The sequence below is a fragment of the Penicillium mononematosum genome (assembly GCF_028829835.1).
Source record: "Penicillium mononematosum strain IBT 11891 chromosome Unknown utg000005l:1.0-9366267.0:1.0-9372171.0, whole genome shotgun sequence".
In the NCBI taxonomy this organism is placed as follows: Eukaryota; Fungi; Ascomycota; class Eurotiomycetes; order Eurotiales; family Aspergillaceae; genus Penicillium; species Penicillium mononematosum.
Genome location: NW_026643275.1, coordinates 965,093 through 983,445, shown reverse-complemented (window position 1 = coordinate 983,445; position 18,353 = coordinate 965,093). Strand labels below are relative to the sequence as shown.

The following is an 18,353-nucleotide window of genomic DNA, read 5'->3' as shown; positions in this document are numbered from 1 at the left end:
AGGTTAAATAACCTACATCTTATTCCCATGAAAAGTCCAATATCAAAATCCCTCCCTTCCATTGCCACATCGGTGAAATTCCCGTCGGTACCCGCTTTTGGCCTTTCAATTTATCTTCAACCTTAATTTTTTTTTCTCTCCTCGTGTCAACGACAATGCATATTAGCTTCCTTAAATTTCCGATTGCATGTTTAATATCGTCATTTGAAAGCTATACTTCTAAATCTCTTCTTTTCTTTTTCCTCATTGGGGCATGTTCTGAGCATATTGCCACCCTCCGATCTGTCTCCATCAGATAAGCGGCAAACTCGTTCCGAGTAGCTAATTCAAGGCTAAGAATCGAAGATCCTGCTATGCAGATGAATTCTGAAACCTTTGATTTCATTTGATCTCAGAGCCTTTTCCGGGATTGTCGGGATTTTCCGGTGCACCCCGCCATCAAATTCGAACATCATGGCACCAATGCTAGGTGATTGGGATGCCCAAAGACTGAAAACACAGTGCCACAACTTGATCCCAGCTCCTCGACTAAGAGTATCCTTTATGTTGATGCCTATGATTCATTCTCCTACAATGTTGTCGCTATGCTGGAGGAGACCCTGGGGGTCAATGTCACAGTAATGACTATTGACTCAGAATGGCCCGACTCCAACATGAATGAGTTTCTCCAGCACTACGAAGCTGTCGTTCTTGGACCGGGGCCAGGAGACCCCAACGTGCCTACTGATGTCGGTATCATGAGAGACATTTGGAATCTTCACGACTCAGGACTCCTTCCCGTTTTTGGTATTTGTCTGGGTTTCCAAAGCCTCTGCCTTCATCACGGCGTTCCTATCGAGCGGCTTCCGTACCCGATTCATGGGCAGATTCACAAGATTTCCACATCAGCGAAGGATATCTTTGAACATCTACCGGAGGTAGAGGTGACACTTTACCACTCACTCTATGCCAACTCGGCTTCTTCAACATCGACCGATTTGGAATATTTGGCTTGGTTGTCTCTAAAGGATCGCCCAGAAGCACAGATACCCATGGCAGTTCGCCATCCCAAAAAGCCATTCTGGGGTGTTCAGTTCCATCCGGAGTCTTGCAAATCAGAAATCAATGCCTGTAAGGCACTTCTCCGGAATTGGTGGAAGATGGCTCTTGGATATAACAAGATTGTTGGACGTGGGGGATATTGTTCCCTCCCCAGCACTGTCATCAGCCCCCTTACGGCTCCCAGTCCGTTCCCTGATGCTGCTTATGACATGCTCAACTGGAGCAAGTCAACTTCGAAAATTTCGGCTTCCCGGTCCCTTGATCGGCCTGGCTTGGCCGCAGAGGCTATAAGTGAAGTGTTCAATAAGCCAGGTTCGCCAACAGTCCTTTTCCAATCCAATGGCCAATACAGCATCGCTTCGGTGCCGAGTCCTGGCTCATGGCGGTTGGAGTACAATGTCGAGACACATAAACTTCGATTGCTCCAGCTGTATGGCGACTGCAAAGAGACTGAGAGTTGTCTTACTGTTGCTCAGTTGTGGGATGCCTTACGGTATTTGATGGAAATGAAGAAAGTAGATACAGGAAACTCTCAAGTGCCATTCTGGGGTGGCTTCCTGGGTTATCTCTCCTACGAGCTTGGTCTCACTTGTCTTCCCCACCCGGGCCATGCGCAGGCTTCTGAGTCACCAACGCCCTCCAGCAGCGGGAAATCTTCATCTGATCCTTCCTTTGTGGATCCACCCGATGTCAGCCTTCTATGGTGTGAACGAAGTATCGTGGTTGACAATACCACTGGTGCTGTTGTTATTCAATCCACTCGCGATGATGATGCGGGTTGGCTTGATGAGACCCTGCAGCTGCTGCAAACCCTTTCGAATAATGGCAATGATACATCTGTGGATCGGGGCTTGGATTCAATTCTCCGGCAAAAGCAAAATTCGGTTCCCCAGGGAAAAGGAATACAAACGGAAAATCGAGGCATGCAAAGCGGAGTTGGAAGCTGGTGAATCTTATGAACTATGTCTCACATCTGAGACGTCAATCACCTTGCCAGTTCCAGAAGGGGAGTCGGACCGTTTGATATTCCCCTGGAAGCTGTACAGGAGACTCAAAACATACAACCCAGCTGCATTCAGCGCTTTCGCAGATCTGGGAGATACAAAGATCGCTAGCAGCAGTCCGGAATGTTTCCTCAATTGGGACCGTGAATCGACACTGGAGATGAAGCCAATGAAAGGCACAGTCCGGAAATCACCAGACATGACCATGGAGAAGGCCTGCGAGATCCTCGGTTCCACAAAAGAGATGGCCGAGAACCTTATGATCGCAGATTTGATCCGGCACGATCTGTATGGCATCTGCGGATCAGGTGGCGTCCATGTGGAGAAGCTGCTCGAAGTTGCAGATTACGGCCGAGTCTACTCAATGATCACCCACATCAAGGGCAAAATCCGTCCCAACCACCCTGGTTTCGCTGTGCGACATATGTCCCAGCTCAATACCCCCCAACATGTCCGTTCACGGTCTGACCACCCTCCAGCGGTGCCTCCCACCGGGATCCATGACTGGTGCGCCGAAAGAACGCTCTTGCATGCATCTTCGCACGATTGAGAACCGCAAGCGTGGCATTTACTCCGGCGTGATGGGTTTCCTGGACCTTGGCGGAGGTGGAAGCTTCTCGGTTCTGATTCGCTCGGCATTTACTTGCTCTGGTGGTCGAGATTACACCGAGAATAAGCAGCAGACCTGGCGAATTGGCGCCGGGGGTGCTATTACCACACTCAGCACAGCAGAGGGCGAATGGGATGAGATGTTGACCAAACTGCGTGTAGTTTGCAACGTTTTCACGCCGCTTGATGCAGGCGAGAACTCGGCCACGACATCTTAACTACTCGGTGCAGTTATTGGTTATTGGCCATTATAACGGTTATGCGTGATCGCATCATGATCCACGCTTTTCCTTGTTTTCAACATCTGGATCCATGCGTTCGGATAGAGATTCGATTCAACATTCAGCGCTGGCGTTTTGGGTTGCCTTTTGGTATTGTATATGTACCTTGAATCTTGTCTATAAATCCATTCAACAACTATAGAAATTATAAATACGGATATTCACCACTCTCCCAACTGATTTTTCCCCCTCGTCATCGTAGATTGTCAAGTTGCAAACAAAACAAACATCATTTTCTCCGCAGCTTCAACGTCCAGGCTGCGTCTTTCCTTTAACCTCTTTCGCAATCTTCAAAAATAAAAGCCTGTCCAGAGCTTCGATAGACCTGACTCGACTCGGTCTATTATTTCAGAGTCCCGAATGGCGAGCCAAGATGCCTCAATGGAGGAGATCCTCTGGCGGTCTCCCCCGCACGTCCAGATGATGGGGGGTTTCCTTCATTCCAACAACAGTGAGCTGCACACCTAACCACACCTTGACGTGAGACTAATTTTCTCAATTAGTTCTGTTCTACTTTGCCGAATCCCCTTTCTTTGATTCGACTTCCAACAACGCCTCGCTCGCCATCCAAGCCAATTACAACGATGCCTTCCGTCATTTTGTCGAGACGCGCGAAGCTTTCGAAGCCCGACTGAAAACAATGCAGGGCCTAGAGTTTATGGTGTCATATGACCCACTCCAAGCAGCCGCACAGACAGACAACCGCTTCGCCCACGAGCCGTCCAACATCTGGGTGATCCGCAAGCAGAACCGGCGGAAGAGGAGCGGCATGGACGACGAGGTAACCGTGATATCTACATACTTCGTTGTCGGCGACTGCATCTACATGGCCCCTTCAGTTGCGAGTGTGGTGGGCAACCGAATTGTATGTTCCTCTCGGATCTCAGACCACTCCGAGACGAGTATTCTAACGAGTCCTTCCCCGCAGCTATCAGCCGTCACATCCCTAACCCAGCTCATGAAATCCGCCGCGACGCTACCAACATTTACCGCCTCACACGGACACACATACTTGCCACCAGGAGTCCGCAGCAAAGAATCAGCCGGAACCAGCCAAGCCTCCCAGAGCAAAGAAGCAACACCCATGCCAGACGCATCCTTCCCGACCACCGAATCCTCTCAATCAACCAGTAAATCCAGCCTGGGCGGCTCAACTACAAGCTCAGCCTATCAAGACACGCGCAGTCTAGCCGAATCATTCAGTCTGCTCACTCGCTACGGCGACGAATTCATGGATGAGAACCCTCTCGTCGGCGAACCGGGCTCGTTCATTCTATCTCGGACTGGTGGGGAGACCACCGGCTCGGCTGCTAAAGCTGCACCGAAAATCGCTGCGGCGGCGCCGACTGGTACGCCTTCTGCACTGCCTGTCAGGGCGTCGACGCCGCAGGTCCGCGTCGAGACCCCCGGTAAGGTTTCCGAGAAGAGTACTTCGCCGCCTAGCTCTGCTGGTGATAAGGGGAAGAGGAAGAAGAGTCGGGTCGTTAGCTGAGTTGCTTTCTTGATACCCTTTTTTGTTGCATCGCTGGGCGTTTGGGTTGGGCATAGCATTTACGGGGGCTACTCTGTTTGTACGTAGGAGCTGGATATCATCTGCGTTTGACATAGAAGTATTGGCCTGACTACCGAGTTCCGATTTGTTATCTCCCAGAGTATATAAACGACGTAGCTCATCTTTCTATTTCGGGGGTGGGGGAGAGGGGGTGATGGACGGATTCGTGGTTAAACCAGCCAGACGCCTGCAATCCACATCAAGTCTCCAAGTCATCCTTTCAAACTCATTTATCATCGCTGAGAATCCTGCTCATTTTTACCCTTGCCAGAGGCTATTATTTACACTAACCTATTAAATCTCACAACATGGCCACCTATACCCCATCACTGCACGACAACCTCGGGTTTCTCAGCTCATTGCAATCAGTCAAGCCCCACAGTCTAGATGCAGTTCAGTCTGTCTGGCAGTCAATAGTGACCGAGTGGTTCCCTGGCCGCCATGGCTACAGGCCGATCTTCAAAGGTTCTACGCTTGCCAACAATACCATGCCGGAGGTCACTATTCAAGTCTGGGCATTGGCTCAGAACCCTTCAGCTTCACAGGAGTGGATTGAACGCCAAATCTTGCTAGTCAAATGCAAGTGTCCATCAAGTAACACTCCATCGTGCTGGGATGATACCATTGGTCAGTTTGAGGACGAGATTGCAAAAGCCTCTGACAGACTATTTGGCGCAGTTGGGATTGGTAAAGAAGTCAGGTTCTACGAATTCGATGGGAGAAAACCGCCCGGTCAGAGACTGGCTCAGCTTCACGGGGGCTCCTTTGATATGGGTAACCGAAATGGTATCACGCAGGTTGAGAATATGATGAACTATATCAAGGCGAATGCTTGATAGTGGGAAAGTCTCTAGGTGGCTCTTGGATAGGGTCTAGTGTTTCCAGCTTGGTGCGTGACTGCTTGTTATATTGTTTGGCTATAGTTAGTTCTAGTTCAGGGTGGAGGGCGAGGTGGTTGCTGTATTTATCATATCTTTGGCATCAAAAGGAAGAATAAATTGTCGATATAAGGGTATGGATCAGTTCAATCGTCCGTGACAAAGCTACTTAACATCGTAATGCCCCAAGTTGATATTCACAACCTAAAGCTGTTGTCAGTTCGTCATTACTCGCCACTATTTCATGACACATCAAAGCTGAAGAGCCTAAGAGTATATTAGCTTTTCATATAAATTATTGAAGCTGTAACCTATAATTTCCCCTGGTATCTCTTCAATTAAAGTCGAATGTAGACAGAACCTAAATAGAGTTGGTCTACTAGGCTAGAAGTATAGATCTGTGGCTACTCTATTCCGATCACAGCTCATATTGCTACTATTAGTCTGTATAGCCTGTAAAACCCCACCAATGCCTTTTATAGACTTACTATATAGAAACAAATGCCAAGCGTTCCTATAAAAAGTAGGTTGGAGAGTAAAGTTGGAAAGTTGGACCCCTGACGTTATACTTATCTCTTATCGGAGTGGGGGGTTTACCTGTCCGGTCTCAGGTCCCCTTTTGCCTCCTCTCTTCACTCTCCTCTGATCTCGAGTCTTTCAAACCCTTTTACTTGTTCATACACTCGTCCGTTCATACACTCAATCCCCAATTACACACCAACATGACGGACTCAGAGACCAAACAAGCTGTCGTCTGTGTATTGTGAGTCATACCCCTCACCACTTGGACACTTTCAGTTACAACCACACCATATCGTCTACCGATCTGGCGTGTATGACCCGAAGCCCAATCCCCATCTTCTCCTCCCTCCTTAAACAATTGAACTAACAAAACCCCCGTGTCCCAGCTGCGGCTCCGTACCAGGCAACAGCCCCGTACACATGCAAGCAGCCCGAGCCCTCGCCGAAGAATTCCACAAGCACAACGTGCAACTAGTCTGCGGCGGCGGCGTACAACCGGCCTAATGGGCGAAGTTGCTCGCGCGCTTGTCTCACTCTCGGGCCCGAAAGCCGTGCACGGCATCATCCCCGCGCCCTAGTCAAAGTCGCAACAGTCAATGGCATGCGCGCACACACGGAGGGCCAGGTCGGTTCGAAGGTAGCGGGCAAAACCGCCGAGCGGGTTGTCGACTCTGTTGATGCTGTTAAAGCGGATGGAATTCCCGAGTCGGAGTACGGCATGACGACCATTGTTGCCGATATGCATACGCGCAAGCGTCTGATGGCGGAGAAGGTCCTTGAGGGTGGGCCTGGGTCTGGGTTTGTTTCGCTCGCTGGTGGATTTGGTACTATTGAGGAGGTTATGGAGATGACGACGTGGAATCAGTTGGGGATTCACAAGGTTGGGGTTGTGTTGTTGAATATCAATGGGTACTGGGATGGATTGTTGGCTTGGGTGCGTAATGCTGTGAAGGAGGGGTATATCAGTGCTAGTAATGGGGAGATCCTTGCGGAGGCCAAGGATGTTTCTGAGGTCTGGCCGAAGTTGCGGGCTTATCAGGTTAGTGATGGGCGGATGCAGTTGAACTGGGGAGAGGAGTGAAGCTACTCTGTTTGATCAAACAAATGGGGTAGTACATAGATGCTGCATTTGGCTGGGTTCATTTCGGGTTTGTTTGGGTTTCGGTGGAAAACTTCAGCGGGCATGTAAACATACACGAGTAGATTACTTCGTTAGAAGAGCCTTATGAATTGATGAATAACTGGGATCATTGGACGTAAACACTAGACAAAGCATAATCAGGATTTCATGTCTATGCGAATCATTAAACCAAATCAGACAATTATGAATCAACCTCCATGGACTCGCCCTCCGCACCAGCGGACTCACGCTGCTCCAGCACCTCAAGCAGCGCAGCCGTGTCCTGGCCCTCGTACAACTTGAAGCTCTCCTTCTTGCCATTAGTCACACCAACAACACCAACAGAAGTATTGTCAATCGTAAGCTCCTTATCCTGAGACAGCGTCTCCTTTAGCGCGCTCAATCCATGCTGGATCAGCTCATCACGACTGCAATCCTGGAACTTGTCGAGGTTTCGCTCCAGATACGTGCGTGCCATCTGCGAACGAGCACCGATGGCACAAGCAACCATCTCGTGTGTCAGTCCAGAGGGCTGGAACTCGAACAGGTGCGGGCCAGCCTCATCAACACCGGCCACCAACAGACCCACACCATACGGCCGTTTCCCGTAGTGCTGGGTGTTGGTCTGCGCGCGGTCGCCGATCTGGGCAACGATTCGGTCCAGGGGGATGGGCCGGCCATAGGTCATCTTGGAGCCGAGGGATTGCTGCTTCATGAAGTTTGAAAGGACACGGGCATCTGATGCGAGGCCGGCGATGGCGATCGCCATGTGCGAGTCGATCTCGATGATCTTCTTCTGGTACGAGGAGAGTTCTTCTGCGTTGCGCTAGAGGTGTTGAAACGTTAGTTTTGACGGTTTGGTCTGTTCGTCTTCTGTAGGTCTGCGAACCTTCAGTCCAACCAGCACGGCATGTGTCTTATTCACCAATCCCACGACGACGGATCCTTGCTTCACTGCTTCCTGTGCATACTCCACTTGAAATATCCGACCCTGTGGAGAGCTGGGATCCCTCGAGTTAGCATCTGATGAATCCGAGGGAGGTCGGGGACCTGATCTTACAAGGTGACGGCATCGTTGTCGTAATTGTTTCTGAACATCGTGGCGGAAAGGGTGGATGGATATCAAAGCAAACAGTAAAATTGGATTCTTGTTGATAAATAGAGATTCAGGAACAGCAACTCAAGAATCCGAGGGATAATCCGGTGATGGAGAATGGGGGAGCTGGAGTAGGCAGTAAAGTGACGCGGTGTGAAGCATGAGCTGTTGGTGCCTGAGGCCTCGATATCCAGTGACCTTCAGGCGCCAACGTCACTCATTCTCGAGCTCATCTCCAGCTTATCGCTCTACTGCCCTTCTTTGGTTTCCTACACTCGGCCAATGGGGCTGTCATTTTGATCTGCTTTTGATATTGTCTCCTGGTTTAGCCCAGTTCAACAACGCCTACCCCTCCCACCTTTAGTCTCATCGATCAGCTTTCGGCTTCTCCGCAATCATGGCTGCTGGACTGAAGACCATCATTGCCCTCTCATTTGTACGCTCCGTTTCGCTGTTCGCCTGGTTTCTAAATCTTGTCTAACATCTGACTAGGTTCTTGCGATTGGCTTCCTCCTCGTTATCCTCTCTTCCGCGCTATGGCACAAATACTGGCCGCTACTGGTGGTCGGCATCTACGTCGTTGCGCCGCTTCCCAACTGGATCTGTCAACGATGCGCAAACCCAGATGATTTCATGGATAGCTCAAGCAACTCCGCTATGGACTTTGGACGGTTCCTGACCGGATTTTTGGTTCTTACTGGTATCGGTACGTTGCTGGTTCAACAACAACCCCTCTTGTGGGGCATATTATCCCTCCATCGCTCGGCTCTTGGTGTCCGGACCACGCTTTGTCTATACTGATGGCATCGTAATTGCACCATTGATCATTATTCAACTGACCTGTTCCCTAGCACTTCCTATCGTCCTCGCCCACAGCGGCGCAATCGAGATCCCAGCAATGATCATGTCGATTTTCGGAGGCCTATTGATTTATGGCACCATTATTAGCTTCTCAATGTTCTTCCAGGAACAGGAAGAGTTCTGATCGCCCAGACTAGATGAGGCGCGGGGTTGCCAAGGTCTATACCTATGGTGTAGGCCAGTGGCCTCGCGGCATCTGGCCTTCATGATGATATCTGTTTTTCTACTGTTTCGTTTGATTCCAGCGTATGCTTGATATGCTATGTATGAGTGATCTGGTGCGGGGTGTGCCTCACTTTTAATGGCGATCCAACACCTGGCTGTGCTACTCTAGGTGTACTATAGCCCAATGGATATAGAGGATTCTTCTGAAAAATGAAGAATCTCAAAACTACTTAGCTTTTGAAATTATTCACAATTCTAATGTTCCCTTTTAACTGTTTTATTTAGTCCGATCTATGGTCCACGTGACCGCGCGCGGATTCGGCGCGTCTGCAGAGATTCGGAGATAACAGCAGATCAGTTTAGAAACAACACAACTATACCAAATTAATATAACTATGCTGAACTTATGAAGAATCATTCTGGGATCCAGATAACAAGATGAATGTCTGGTCAGGATCCATTCCTCTCGGCTCGGACTCGAAGTTAGAAGGTAAGTCACACGCGCATCGCATCCTGTTCCTCGCTGACCACTGGACCAGGAATTCGACTGGTCGATCCAAATTCCTACTGCCAGTCCGAGCTATCCAAAGAGTCCCAACTCAATCTCCGCAGCTTCGTCAACCCAGCACTTATCCCACTGCATGCACGTGCTGGTCCCAACCTCGAGCTACACACATCCGACGCGGGGACATCAAAATGGCTCCAGGGGAAGCTAACAGGCGCCCTCTGGCTAAATGAGGAAGATCCAGCGCTCCAACAATCCTTCCAATGCCCAGTCGGTCTGCTGGTCAGTGTCGAAGGCAACACTAAATCAGGCAACGCAACCACAACAAGCCTATTAGTCTACGGCGTGCTATCCAGCGCAGCATCATGCACACGCCCACCTACCCCGCCGCATTCATCCCCTTCGGAGATCCCAGGCCACAGCAATACACCACAACGTGCTCCCTACGAACTCAGAATCTACGCCGCACCACTATCAACCTCACGACTCACCCAAGCCCAGGCCTACCCATCTCCACCACCCTCCAACCCAGACCAACCCGTCACGAACCCGCGCTGCGCAGAGTTCCTACCAGACATAAGCTCACCCAGCCCCAAACGCAAAAGAGTAGCAACACTCTTCGAAGTAGCCGCACAGCACCACCGCCGCGTCCGCCAACGAGGCGGCGAAGCCGTCTCCCAACTAATGGCATCCTCACGACCACTCTCCTCCTCACAGAACCTACAAACGCTCCGCATCAAGCGCGAGCCCGAAGAAGACGGTCCAACCCTCCCATCCCTCGACCGAATCGTCTCCCACCGCTCCCGATCCGTCTCCATCGGAGCAGGCCTCCATCGCCCAGCAAGCGGACGCAGCCGCGCAACGCCAGCCCAAACCGCCGATCCGCAAAAGCGCGCACCAACCCCAAACCCATTCTTGGATTCCGGCCGCCGTGGAACGCAGTCGCAGAGTCAGGGCCAGTCGTCTCTTTCAGTCTCCGAGGGAAAACCGGATTCTACGCCCGGTTCACCGGCCAAGGATCCTGATACCGTGATTGCCGAGAACAAGAATCTCATCACGCGCACGATCTTGACCTGCATGCGTCTGTATGGATTCCACCGTGCGAATATGCGCTCTGCGTCAATGGGTAAGCCGGGTGGTGCTGGTGAGCCTGAACCTGATGTCTCGGGTGCGACGCCTGCGCCCGAAGCTTTGCGTGCTGAAACGCCGGCGCCCGGTAGTACTGCGGATGATGATGAGTTCAAGGCTATGTACCATGCGACGTACAAGGCTGCTGCTTTTGCGCTCCGCAGGTATTTGAAGCAGGCGCCTGGATTGACGCCTTCGGTTTTGCAGAAGGAGAAGGCTATGACTTGTATTGATGAGTTATTGAGGTTGTTCTGCGAGGAGCATTAAGGTGGTTGAAGGTAATGTGGGTAATGGTGATGGTGATTTTTACGAGTTTACGAATGCATATATGGGATTTGGTGTTCACGGGCGGTTCTTAGGGTATTTGTTTCTCCATGCATAGCTGCAATGATACTTTTCTCTCGATACTGTTTACTTTTTGTCTATTTATAGAATGCCTGTGATATTCTAGATATCTCTGGGCTGTCATAATAAATACTCCTTGAGACACGTGAAATGTAAGAGGAATGCAAATGAATTCATGCTAAAGCGCCAATCCCAGCCAAAGATGTGGATGCATATAAAATGCATCCCGGCAAAAAGTCATCAGAGCAAGGAAATCGAGTAGAATACAGAAAGACGAGTTATAAATTGAAACAGTCCGCCTCACAGGGCCAGATTGTAGGTGTAGTCATCTTCGATATTCTGAGAGACCCAGAGGACGATCGAGCTAGAGCATTGTTAGTATGAAAGTACGACTTCGCACTGAAATAGAATTCAAATAAGTAAAAAACATACCTGAGCATGACAAGACCATTCGCCACAATATTCGCAATTCCAAAGTAAAGAGTCTGGATAGGATAATCCTTGATGAGGTACTTGAGCACCATAACCGTCTACAGAGAAGCAAGTCAGCAAGCCCCCCAACCTACATATTCCCAGGGCAGAAGTAGTAGAATAGTAGGAAAAAAGAGAACATATACATACCACACTCCCAGCCAATCCACCAGCAAGCAAGGCAAAGCCCAAAAACAGCACGAATCTCGCCTTCCACGCAACCCCACTCCCGCTGTAACTAAAGCTATCAGCCTGCAGCCGACTCTTCTCAATCGAGTTGATAACCAGCATTCCCAACGCGGAGCAGATACCGGGGATCCAGTCGACGAATTTGATATGCACGTCTGAGCCGTTGCGCGGGCTGCGCGAGAATGAGGCGACGTCGATTAGGAAGAAGAAGCCTGCTGCGAACTGTGGTACGGGGTTTGTTAGCTTTTGATTGTGGTTTTGATTGTGGTTTTGATTGTGTGTGGTTTTATTCAATTCCATTTCATTTTGCTTTGGGGTTGAAGGTTTCGAGCTTGGGGTGTCGTGCGGAGCGTGGAGGTGGGTGGATCGGATGCGATGCTTACCAGGGCGCCTGCGACGTAGACGCCGCCATTGCGGACGCTCGAGTTATTCAGCCACTCTGGCTTGGAGAAGCGGAAGAGTCGGTTGTTTGAGCTGTCCATTTTCGGGATGTGGGGATGAGGTCTTGGTTGAGGGGATGTTGCTGGTGAGAGCTGGACTCCAATGACGATGTCTGGGTGGAGAAATGTTGTTCCGAGATATCTATGGATATCACCAAGCAAGGCAACATGTGCTCTAATTCGTAAATGGGTAAATTGATTTCTATTTTTATTTGAGATCTCTCAATATGTAAAGAGCTACGGTATGGAATTTATTGGATTCTTTGGGACATACTGTTACAACAAAACAGTCCAAATTAGGCAGCATAGGCACCAAAGTAGATACACAGATTCAGGCATCGGGATTTGACAGTCGAAACTCATGATTGCATTTAATGTAGGACAAAGCCCCGGGTATGTACAATTCAAATATATGCTTAGACCACAAAAAATCAGGTTGCTGGATCACACCGATGCAATCCTAAGGCAACCAAGTAACCAGGAACAGGTGCTAAACCATTTCGGGTATCCGCACATCAAGTGATCGCCAGCATTTACCAGCAGTGAAGCCTGGTGTCGTCATCACAGCGCTCAACGCAGTTGCAGTAACAGCCTAGTTGCCTGTCGCACTGCGAGCGTCGGCCCTTGGCACGACACCAGGCCAGTCCCAAGGGACGGACTCGCATTCGGTGGGTATCTTGCTGCCTCTGTGTCTTTGTGTATTCTGACTCTTACAGTCCAGTCACAGTTCACTTCCTTCATGCCGAGGCTTCGACCGGGTGAGACCGCAGCTTATCCATGATAACATCAATGCCGTCCATGTCGGCGGCGTCTGTCTTGTCGGTGGGATAGCCTTCAGGGAGGCTCTTATTCAGCGCATCCAAGGCGGGCTGGTGGTTACGGACTGCAGAGGAGATGGCATAGATGGCCTTCTTGCGGGTTGCGGGGTTGGACTCTGTAGTGGCGAGGGTGACGAGTGTAGGGATTTCGTTTAGGGTGACGAGCTGATGAATGTGTTAGCACTTGCGATTATCATACTTGCGTCAATAGGAGCCTTTCATACCTGATCCTGTGCCTGCGGGTTGTTCTGTACCGCTGTTCCCACACACCAGGCCGCCATACGTCTGATCTCGGCCTCGTCGTGCTTAAGCAGCTCAACAAGCGGCTTCCATAGGTTCAGCGGGACGAGATTGTTCGCATTGTCAATTCCCTCAATCAACTGCTCGAAGTTGTCGAATGCGATCAACTTGTTCTCCAGGTCGGACTCTTTGTCGTGCACGACCTCCATCGCGGCTCGCATCAGGTCGGCCTCGGAGGGGCCGCCAAAGAGTGTGTTGATCATTTGCGGGGTCAGGTTTGATGCAGCTGCCGGTACATTCGGGGCACTGCCCTCACCATCGGCGCCTACGGATGCCTGGGAGTTGGCGACACTCCATTTGAGGAGCTTGTTCATTTCGGGGTCCATGGTGGGCTGGCGGGGTAATTGTATTGTCGGTGTGTAGGGGTCTATTGGCTTTAGAAGGAGGCTGAAGAAGAGGAGAGTAGGAATAGGCTCTAGGATCGCAGGTCAAAAATCGATTTACTGTATATGACACAGTATTGTTGCAGTTGTGATCTTCTATCAATACTTTTCTACAGTTGGAAAAAAAAGTCCCGCTGACATAAGATGTCTCGGGGGCTCTGGTCGATTCGCGCGGCGACCAGCGGGTTCGATCATGTGACCGTATACTAAACCCTTGGAAAAGGAACTGGACTACATCATAGACAAATATGGAATATAGAATACGCTTTCTCCAGAAGATGATACATCATAAAAGAAATCCATGGTTTTCATCCCAACATTGAGCTACCAACTCTGTCAACCATATGTGATTCGAGTCTTGGCCCATGTAATACCACTGAGGTTTAATCCATATTCGTTCTCACTGGAAATCTGAGCAGAGACTGAGGGCTTCTAGACTTTTCTTGGAGATAACCGAGTTAAGAAGATATAAAAGAATGCTACCACCACGTTTTGTTTCGGTTTGGATGGCGCTGGCAGTGTGATTTCCAATGGCTCAATAGTGGTTTGCTGGAACCGTTGGGCATCCGGGATAGCTTTGCAGATAGGAATAATCTGGCCCTCGTTCCGCTAGCTGTGTTATGCATGAGACAATGCTGTTTCCCATCGTTTCCGTGGTGGTTTATCGAAGTAGGGCTTGGAATATACTAGAACCCGGTTATCAAAGTTCGGTGCCAAGATATATTTCAAGGGGCTCAAAGTTCAGTTTGGAAGAACTTTATTGCCGATGGAGGGGTCAAATACTCCGTACATAGCAGGATTTTCTGCTAGCCAAAAGTGGGCTGACTTTATTCCATTCTAATGCAAAATCGGATCATAAAATATGTCAGTGGTGAAGAGAGAACTGTACAATTCGTATTCGTACTTCCCAATGTATATCACGTGGCACTTCACCGCCTCATCATTCCAAGAGGCTTAGCTGTTCTCCCTAACCCTCGAGGGTAGGGAAATGGCGGTAACCTGAACAGATAGAAATGGTCTGACAGTGTTGGGACTCTCCCGTATTATCCCCATCTTACCAAAACTGAAGTGGTTTGCGTGTCCACTTCCAATAACCTTGGAACGGGTACCCCAATGACTTCAAGTCTGGGTCTGTCCTATACTTAGAACATCGGCGCCACGGGGAAATTCAGCAGCCTACGGAGTACGGAGTACACAAGACACAATTGTATGAATTATATATGCCTTGTATGCCTGACAGTGCTGTATAAGTACTGTAATACAAGGTAAACTCCTAACCCGGTCAAGGTACGTGTTCCCCCCGTACCCAAAAGGGTCCCCAAGAATGTCCACGCAATGCTTTTAGGTAGACATTGAAGGAATCCAAGTGAGAAATTGAAATTGAAAATAGTTCTGCCTTATAATCTTCTTAAGTATAAAATATAAGAAAGAAAGTTATATACAAAAACATAGATCGGAGGGGGTTCAGAGTTAAGGCCTCAGGCAGCCCACAATCCCAGCCATCACAAACCCCTCTCCACTCTTCCCTCTCTCTCTTCCTTCTTCCTTTCTCCCCTAATCCCAACTTATATCCCCTCTAACCTCATTCCATCTTTCTTTTCTTTTTTCCCCTCTTCTCCCCTAGGTCCCTTGTTTAATCAGTCACAATGGAGGGTATGTTATTCCAGTTGTGGCCACATCACCAGCTTCCCCGGAAGCTGCCCCCCCCTGTTGGCCACAGCTTCGATTCCATATTTGCGAATGACAACTAACCCGTATATCTTATTATAGAAGAAGTTGCTGCTCTCGTCATCGACAATGGGTATGTGCTATACTTTTCCCCCCGGAGCTTCTGGCTTGTGTTTTGGGTCGCCAACTCAGCCCGGTCGCGGTCGTTGCCACCCCTAATCCGCCCGCGACGGCAGATGGAATCCATCCCAATGGCTTTCCATCTCGCTCCACAACTGCCAGAGGGTGATCCAAAGACTACAAGAACTATGATACTGATGATTTGCGATATAGTTCGGGTATGTGTAAGGCCGGTTTCGCCGGTGACGACGCACCACGAGCTGTTTTCCGTAAGTCCAACCCCACAGAATATGACACCCCTCCTGTGCGAAGGCCGCCATCCCACCAACCCTTGCGTCGGATGGCTTCCCCTCTTTTGCTTGGCTAGGAGGAACCTTGAACATAGGAAATGAAATAACTGACAAAATTCAACAGCGTCCATTGTCGGTCGTCCCCGCCACCATGGGTAAATAATCCCCCTTTTTTCGGCTCGTTTTGGCTGTATACGCCATACGCAGCCAATTTGATCCCTAAGAACCAAAAGGAATACTAACATGGGCGCAGTATTATGATTGGTATGGGTCAGAAGGACTCGTACGTTGGTGATGAGGCACAGTCGAAGCGTGGTATCCTCACGCTCCGTTACCCCATTGAGCACGGTGTTGTCACCAACTGGGACGACATGGAGAAGATCTGGCACCACACCTTCTACAACGAGCTCCGTGTTGCCCCCAAAGAGCACCCCATTCTCTTGACCGAAGCTCCCATCAACCCCAAGTCCAACCGTGAGAAGATGACCCAGATCGTGTTCGAGACCTTCAACGCCCCCGCCTTCTACGTCTCCATCCAGGCCGTTCTGTCCCTGTACGCCTCCGGTCGTACCACTGGTATCGTTCTCGACTCCGGTGACGGTGTCACCCACGTCGTCCCCATCTACGAGGGTTTCTCTCTGCCTCACGCTATCTCGCGTGTCGACATGGCTGGCCGTGATTTGACCGACTACCTGATGAAGATCCTCGCTGAGCGTGGTTACACTTTCTCCACCACCGCCGAGCGTGAAATCGTCCGTGACATCAAGGAGAAGCTTTGCTACGTCGCCCTCGACTTCGAGCAGGAGATCCAGACCGCTTCCCAGAGCTCCAGCCTCGAGAAGTCCTACGAGCTTCCCGATGGACAGGTCATCACTATTGGCAACGAGCGCTTCCGTGCTCCTGAGGCTCTGTTCCAGCCTAACGTTCTTGGCCTCGAGTCTGGCGGTATCCACGTCACCACCTTCAACTCCATCATGAAGTGTGATGTTGATGTCCGTAAGGATTTGTACGGCAACATTGTCATGGTAAGAAAAAAGCCTCCAGAGCTATGTTGCGCAAAGATCCCCACTAACATACAACTCCTTTTTTTTAGTCTGGTGGTACCACCATGTACCCCGGTATCTCCGACCGTATGCAGAAGGAGATCACTGCTCTTGCTCCTTCTTCCATGAAGGTCAAGATCATCGCTCCCCCCGAGCGCAAGTACTCCGTCTGGATCGGTGGATCCATTCTGGCCTCCCTGTCGACCTTCCAGCAGATGTGGATCTCCAAGCAGGAGTACGACGAGAGCGGTCCTTCCATCGTTCACCGCAAGTGCTTCTAAGCTTCTTGCAGCACTTTACTACTCGTATTCGCTCGTACTTTCCTGGTGTATCAAAAAGCAGGATGGAGGCACTGGTGGATTGCAAGCGTTGTTGGACTCGCATTATCAAGCGGATAGCCTGAAAATGGAATCTCGATTTTAGTGGAATAGAGTCGGTCGTTTTCTTTTGTTACTCTTTACCTTACTCTTTACTCGATCTCTATCCATCCATTTCTGCTTTGAACCATTTCACCTTTACTCCATTTCTTTCCCCTTTCCTCATTCGAATCCGCTGTCCCGTCCACCCCTCTGATTGTTTTGCCTGGACGGGTCTCTGCTGCGGCGAACAACAGTGTACCTCTAGGGCGAGGATGTATATGGAGTTGGTTGGCTATAGGGATTAGGTTGTGTTGTCCTTTTCTCTCAACGTCTTCTACGTCTTGTTCTAGCCGCTTGCGTTGTCTTCAACTAAATTGCCCTTGTCCGTAGTTTTTAACGTGACCTTGACTTCAAAACTTCCACTCCTTGTATTCTGCTAGAAATGCTGATTCAACGCTTGTTGAATGTCTTCTATGTCTAACATCTACAAGACGTATCTGAGAAGACAACAAAAAGACCCTAGGAAAGTCCACTAAAAACTTGGCAAGGCCGGATTAGACCCTTGTCATAACTATTATGCTGTCATTCGATCAGTCTGTATTGATATTCTGGGAATATGTAGGCTGGCGAGATAAACTGACACGGACTAGGTGTGTATCTTGATCTACTCTTTTGCTCTGCTCGCCCAGTCTGTGACAATACTTAGCATCTAATGGGTACTTTTGACCTGATATTACTACCTATCTAGGTAGATAGTCTCTGGCTGCTTTGCATGGAAACCTACCTGGGCACATGCATATATGCAACATCTTGTGACTTCGTAACTAGTAGGTATATCTAGAAAGAGAATAGGTCACGACAAGACATTACTGGGTCCAGAATATTCCAGTTCTTCATTCAATAGCTAGAAACAGGACTAAATGTACACGGCCATCATTGTGACGGATCCCAGCCCTAGTCCTGGGAGACGTGCATTATATCCCGCCTCGAACTCGATTTTTGAAACCCACTTTGCTATGGATACGTTTAGAAACGGGCCCTCGTTTGTGGCTCTTCTTGACGAAAGTGACATATCGAGCTGATTCCTTAGGATGCCATCATGTGTAGAGAGATAGATGTGATGGAAGTTGGATGTCTCAGAGAGGTACGTTAAAGTCAAATGGAA

General features: G+C 49.6%; 10 protein-coding genes across 10 annotated transcripts; 7 read left to right on the top strand and 3 right to left on the bottom strand.

The window, feature by feature from the left end:
• Nucleotides 1-453: 453 nt before the first annotated feature.
• pabA (aminodeoxychorismate synthase pabA) lies at nucleotides 454-2,872 on the top strand (the record flags this gene model as incomplete). Its single annotated transcript, XM_057295280.1, is given in 4 exon segments — nucleotides 454-469; nucleotides 502-1,925; nucleotides 1,942-2,496; nucleotides 2,525-2,872. 4 exon segments carry the CDS (start codon nucleotides 454-456, stop codon nucleotides 2,870-2,872), a joined length of 2,343 nt encoding a protein of 780 aa, XP_057143162.1.
• A 423-nt stretch (nucleotides 2,873-3,295) lies between these two features.
• On the top strand, nucleotides 3,296-4,427 carry med6 (mediator complex subunit MED6; the record flags this gene model as incomplete). The annotated part of the gene is made up of 3 exons (XM_057295279.1): nucleotides 3,296-3,386; nucleotides 3,439-3,800; nucleotides 3,864-4,427. The coding sequence occupies 3 exons, from the start codon at nucleotides 3,296-3,298 to the stop codon at nucleotides 4,425-4,427; spliced, it is 1,017 nt and encodes a 338-aa protein (XP_057143161.1).
• Nucleotides 4,428-4,795: 368 nt separating this feature from the next.
• N7519_008502 (uncharacterized protein) lies at nucleotides 4,796-5,323 on the top strand (the record flags this gene model as incomplete). The annotated part of the gene is made up of 1 exon (XM_057295278.1): nucleotides 4,796-5,323. The coding sequence occupies one exon, from the start codon at nucleotides 4,796-4,798 to the stop codon at nucleotides 5,321-5,323; it is 528 nt and encodes a 175-aa protein (XP_057143160.1).
• Nucleotides 5,324-6,087: 764 nt separating this feature from the next.
• Nucleotides 6,088-6,968, top strand: N7519_008501 (LOG family protein; the record flags this gene model as incomplete). Its single annotated transcript, XM_057295277.1, is given in 3 exon segments — nucleotides 6,088-6,128; nucleotides 6,274-6,352; nucleotides 6,363-6,968. The coding sequence occupies 3 exon segments, from the start codon at nucleotides 6,088-6,090 to the stop codon at nucleotides 6,966-6,968; spliced, it is 726 nt and encodes a 241-aa protein (XP_057143159.1).
• A 241-nt stretch (nucleotides 6,969-7,209) lies between these two features.
• On the bottom strand, nucleotides 7,210-8,219 carry pre5 (proteasome core particle subunit alpha 6; the record flags this gene model as incomplete). The annotated part of the gene is made up of 3 exons (XM_057295276.1): nucleotides 8,068-8,219; nucleotides 7,897-8,008; nucleotides 7,210-7,833 (listed from the first exon to the last, which is right to left on the bottom strand). Exons 1-3 carry the CDS (start codon nucleotides 8,103-8,105, stop codon nucleotides 7,210-7,212), a joined length of 774 nt encoding a protein of 257 aa, XP_057143158.1. The 5' UTR covers nucleotides 8,106-8,219.
• Nucleotides 8,220-8,500: 281 nt separating this feature from the next.
• On the top strand, nucleotides 8,501-9,088 carry N7519_008499 (Vps55 family protein; the record flags this gene model as incomplete). The annotated part of the gene is made up of 3 exons (XM_057295275.1): nucleotides 8,501-8,539; nucleotides 8,596-8,809; nucleotides 8,955-9,088. The coding sequence occupies 3 exons, from the start codon at nucleotides 8,501-8,503 to the stop codon at nucleotides 9,086-9,088; spliced, it is 387 nt and encodes a 128-aa protein (XP_057143157.1).
• A 479-nt stretch (nucleotides 9,089-9,567) lies between these two features.
• On the top strand, nucleotides 9,568-11,029 carry N7519_008498 (uncharacterized protein; the record flags this gene model as incomplete). The annotated part of the gene is made up of 2 exons (XM_057295274.1): nucleotides 9,568-9,619; nucleotides 9,669-11,029. The coding sequence occupies 2 exons, from the start codon at nucleotides 9,568-9,570 to the stop codon at nucleotides 11,027-11,029; spliced, it is 1,413 nt and encodes a 470-aa protein (XP_057143156.1).
• A 378-nt stretch (nucleotides 11,030-11,407) lies between these two features.
• N7519_008497 (UPF0220 family protein) lies at nucleotides 11,408-12,256 on the bottom strand (the record flags this gene model as incomplete). The annotated part of the gene is made up of 4 exons (XM_057295273.1): nucleotides 12,151-12,256; nucleotides 11,729-11,989; nucleotides 11,540-11,637; nucleotides 11,408-11,471 (listed from the first exon to the last, which is right to left on the bottom strand). The coding sequence occupies exons 1-4, from the start codon at nucleotides 12,247-12,249 to the stop codon at nucleotides 11,408-11,410; spliced, it is 522 nt and encodes a 173-aa protein (XP_057143155.1). The 5' UTR covers nucleotides 12,250-12,256.
• A 688-nt stretch (nucleotides 12,257-12,944) lies between these two features.
• On the bottom strand, nucleotides 12,945-13,903 carry fes1 (Hsp70 nucleotide exchange factor FES1; the record flags this gene model as incomplete). Its single annotated transcript, XM_057295272.1, has 4 exons — nucleotides 12,945-13,190; nucleotides 13,250-13,738; nucleotides 13,770-13,818; nucleotides 13,848-13,903. The coding sequence occupies 4 exons, from the start codon at nucleotides 13,901-13,903 to the stop codon at nucleotides 12,945-12,947; spliced, it is 840 nt and encodes a 279-aa protein (XP_057143154.1).
• A 1,451-nt stretch (nucleotides 13,904-15,354) lies between these two features.
• Nucleotides 15,355-17,110, top strand: act1 (actin; the record flags this gene model as incomplete). Its single annotated transcript, XM_057295271.1, has 6 exons — nucleotides 15,355-15,361; nucleotides 15,479-15,509; nucleotides 15,710-15,765; nucleotides 15,911-15,941; nucleotides 16,040-16,811; nucleotides 16,880-17,110. The coding sequence occupies 6 exons, from the start codon at nucleotides 15,355-15,357 to the stop codon at nucleotides 17,108-17,110; spliced, it is 1,128 nt and encodes a 375-aa protein (XP_057143153.1).
• Nucleotides 17,111-18,353: the final 1,243 nt, after the last annotated feature.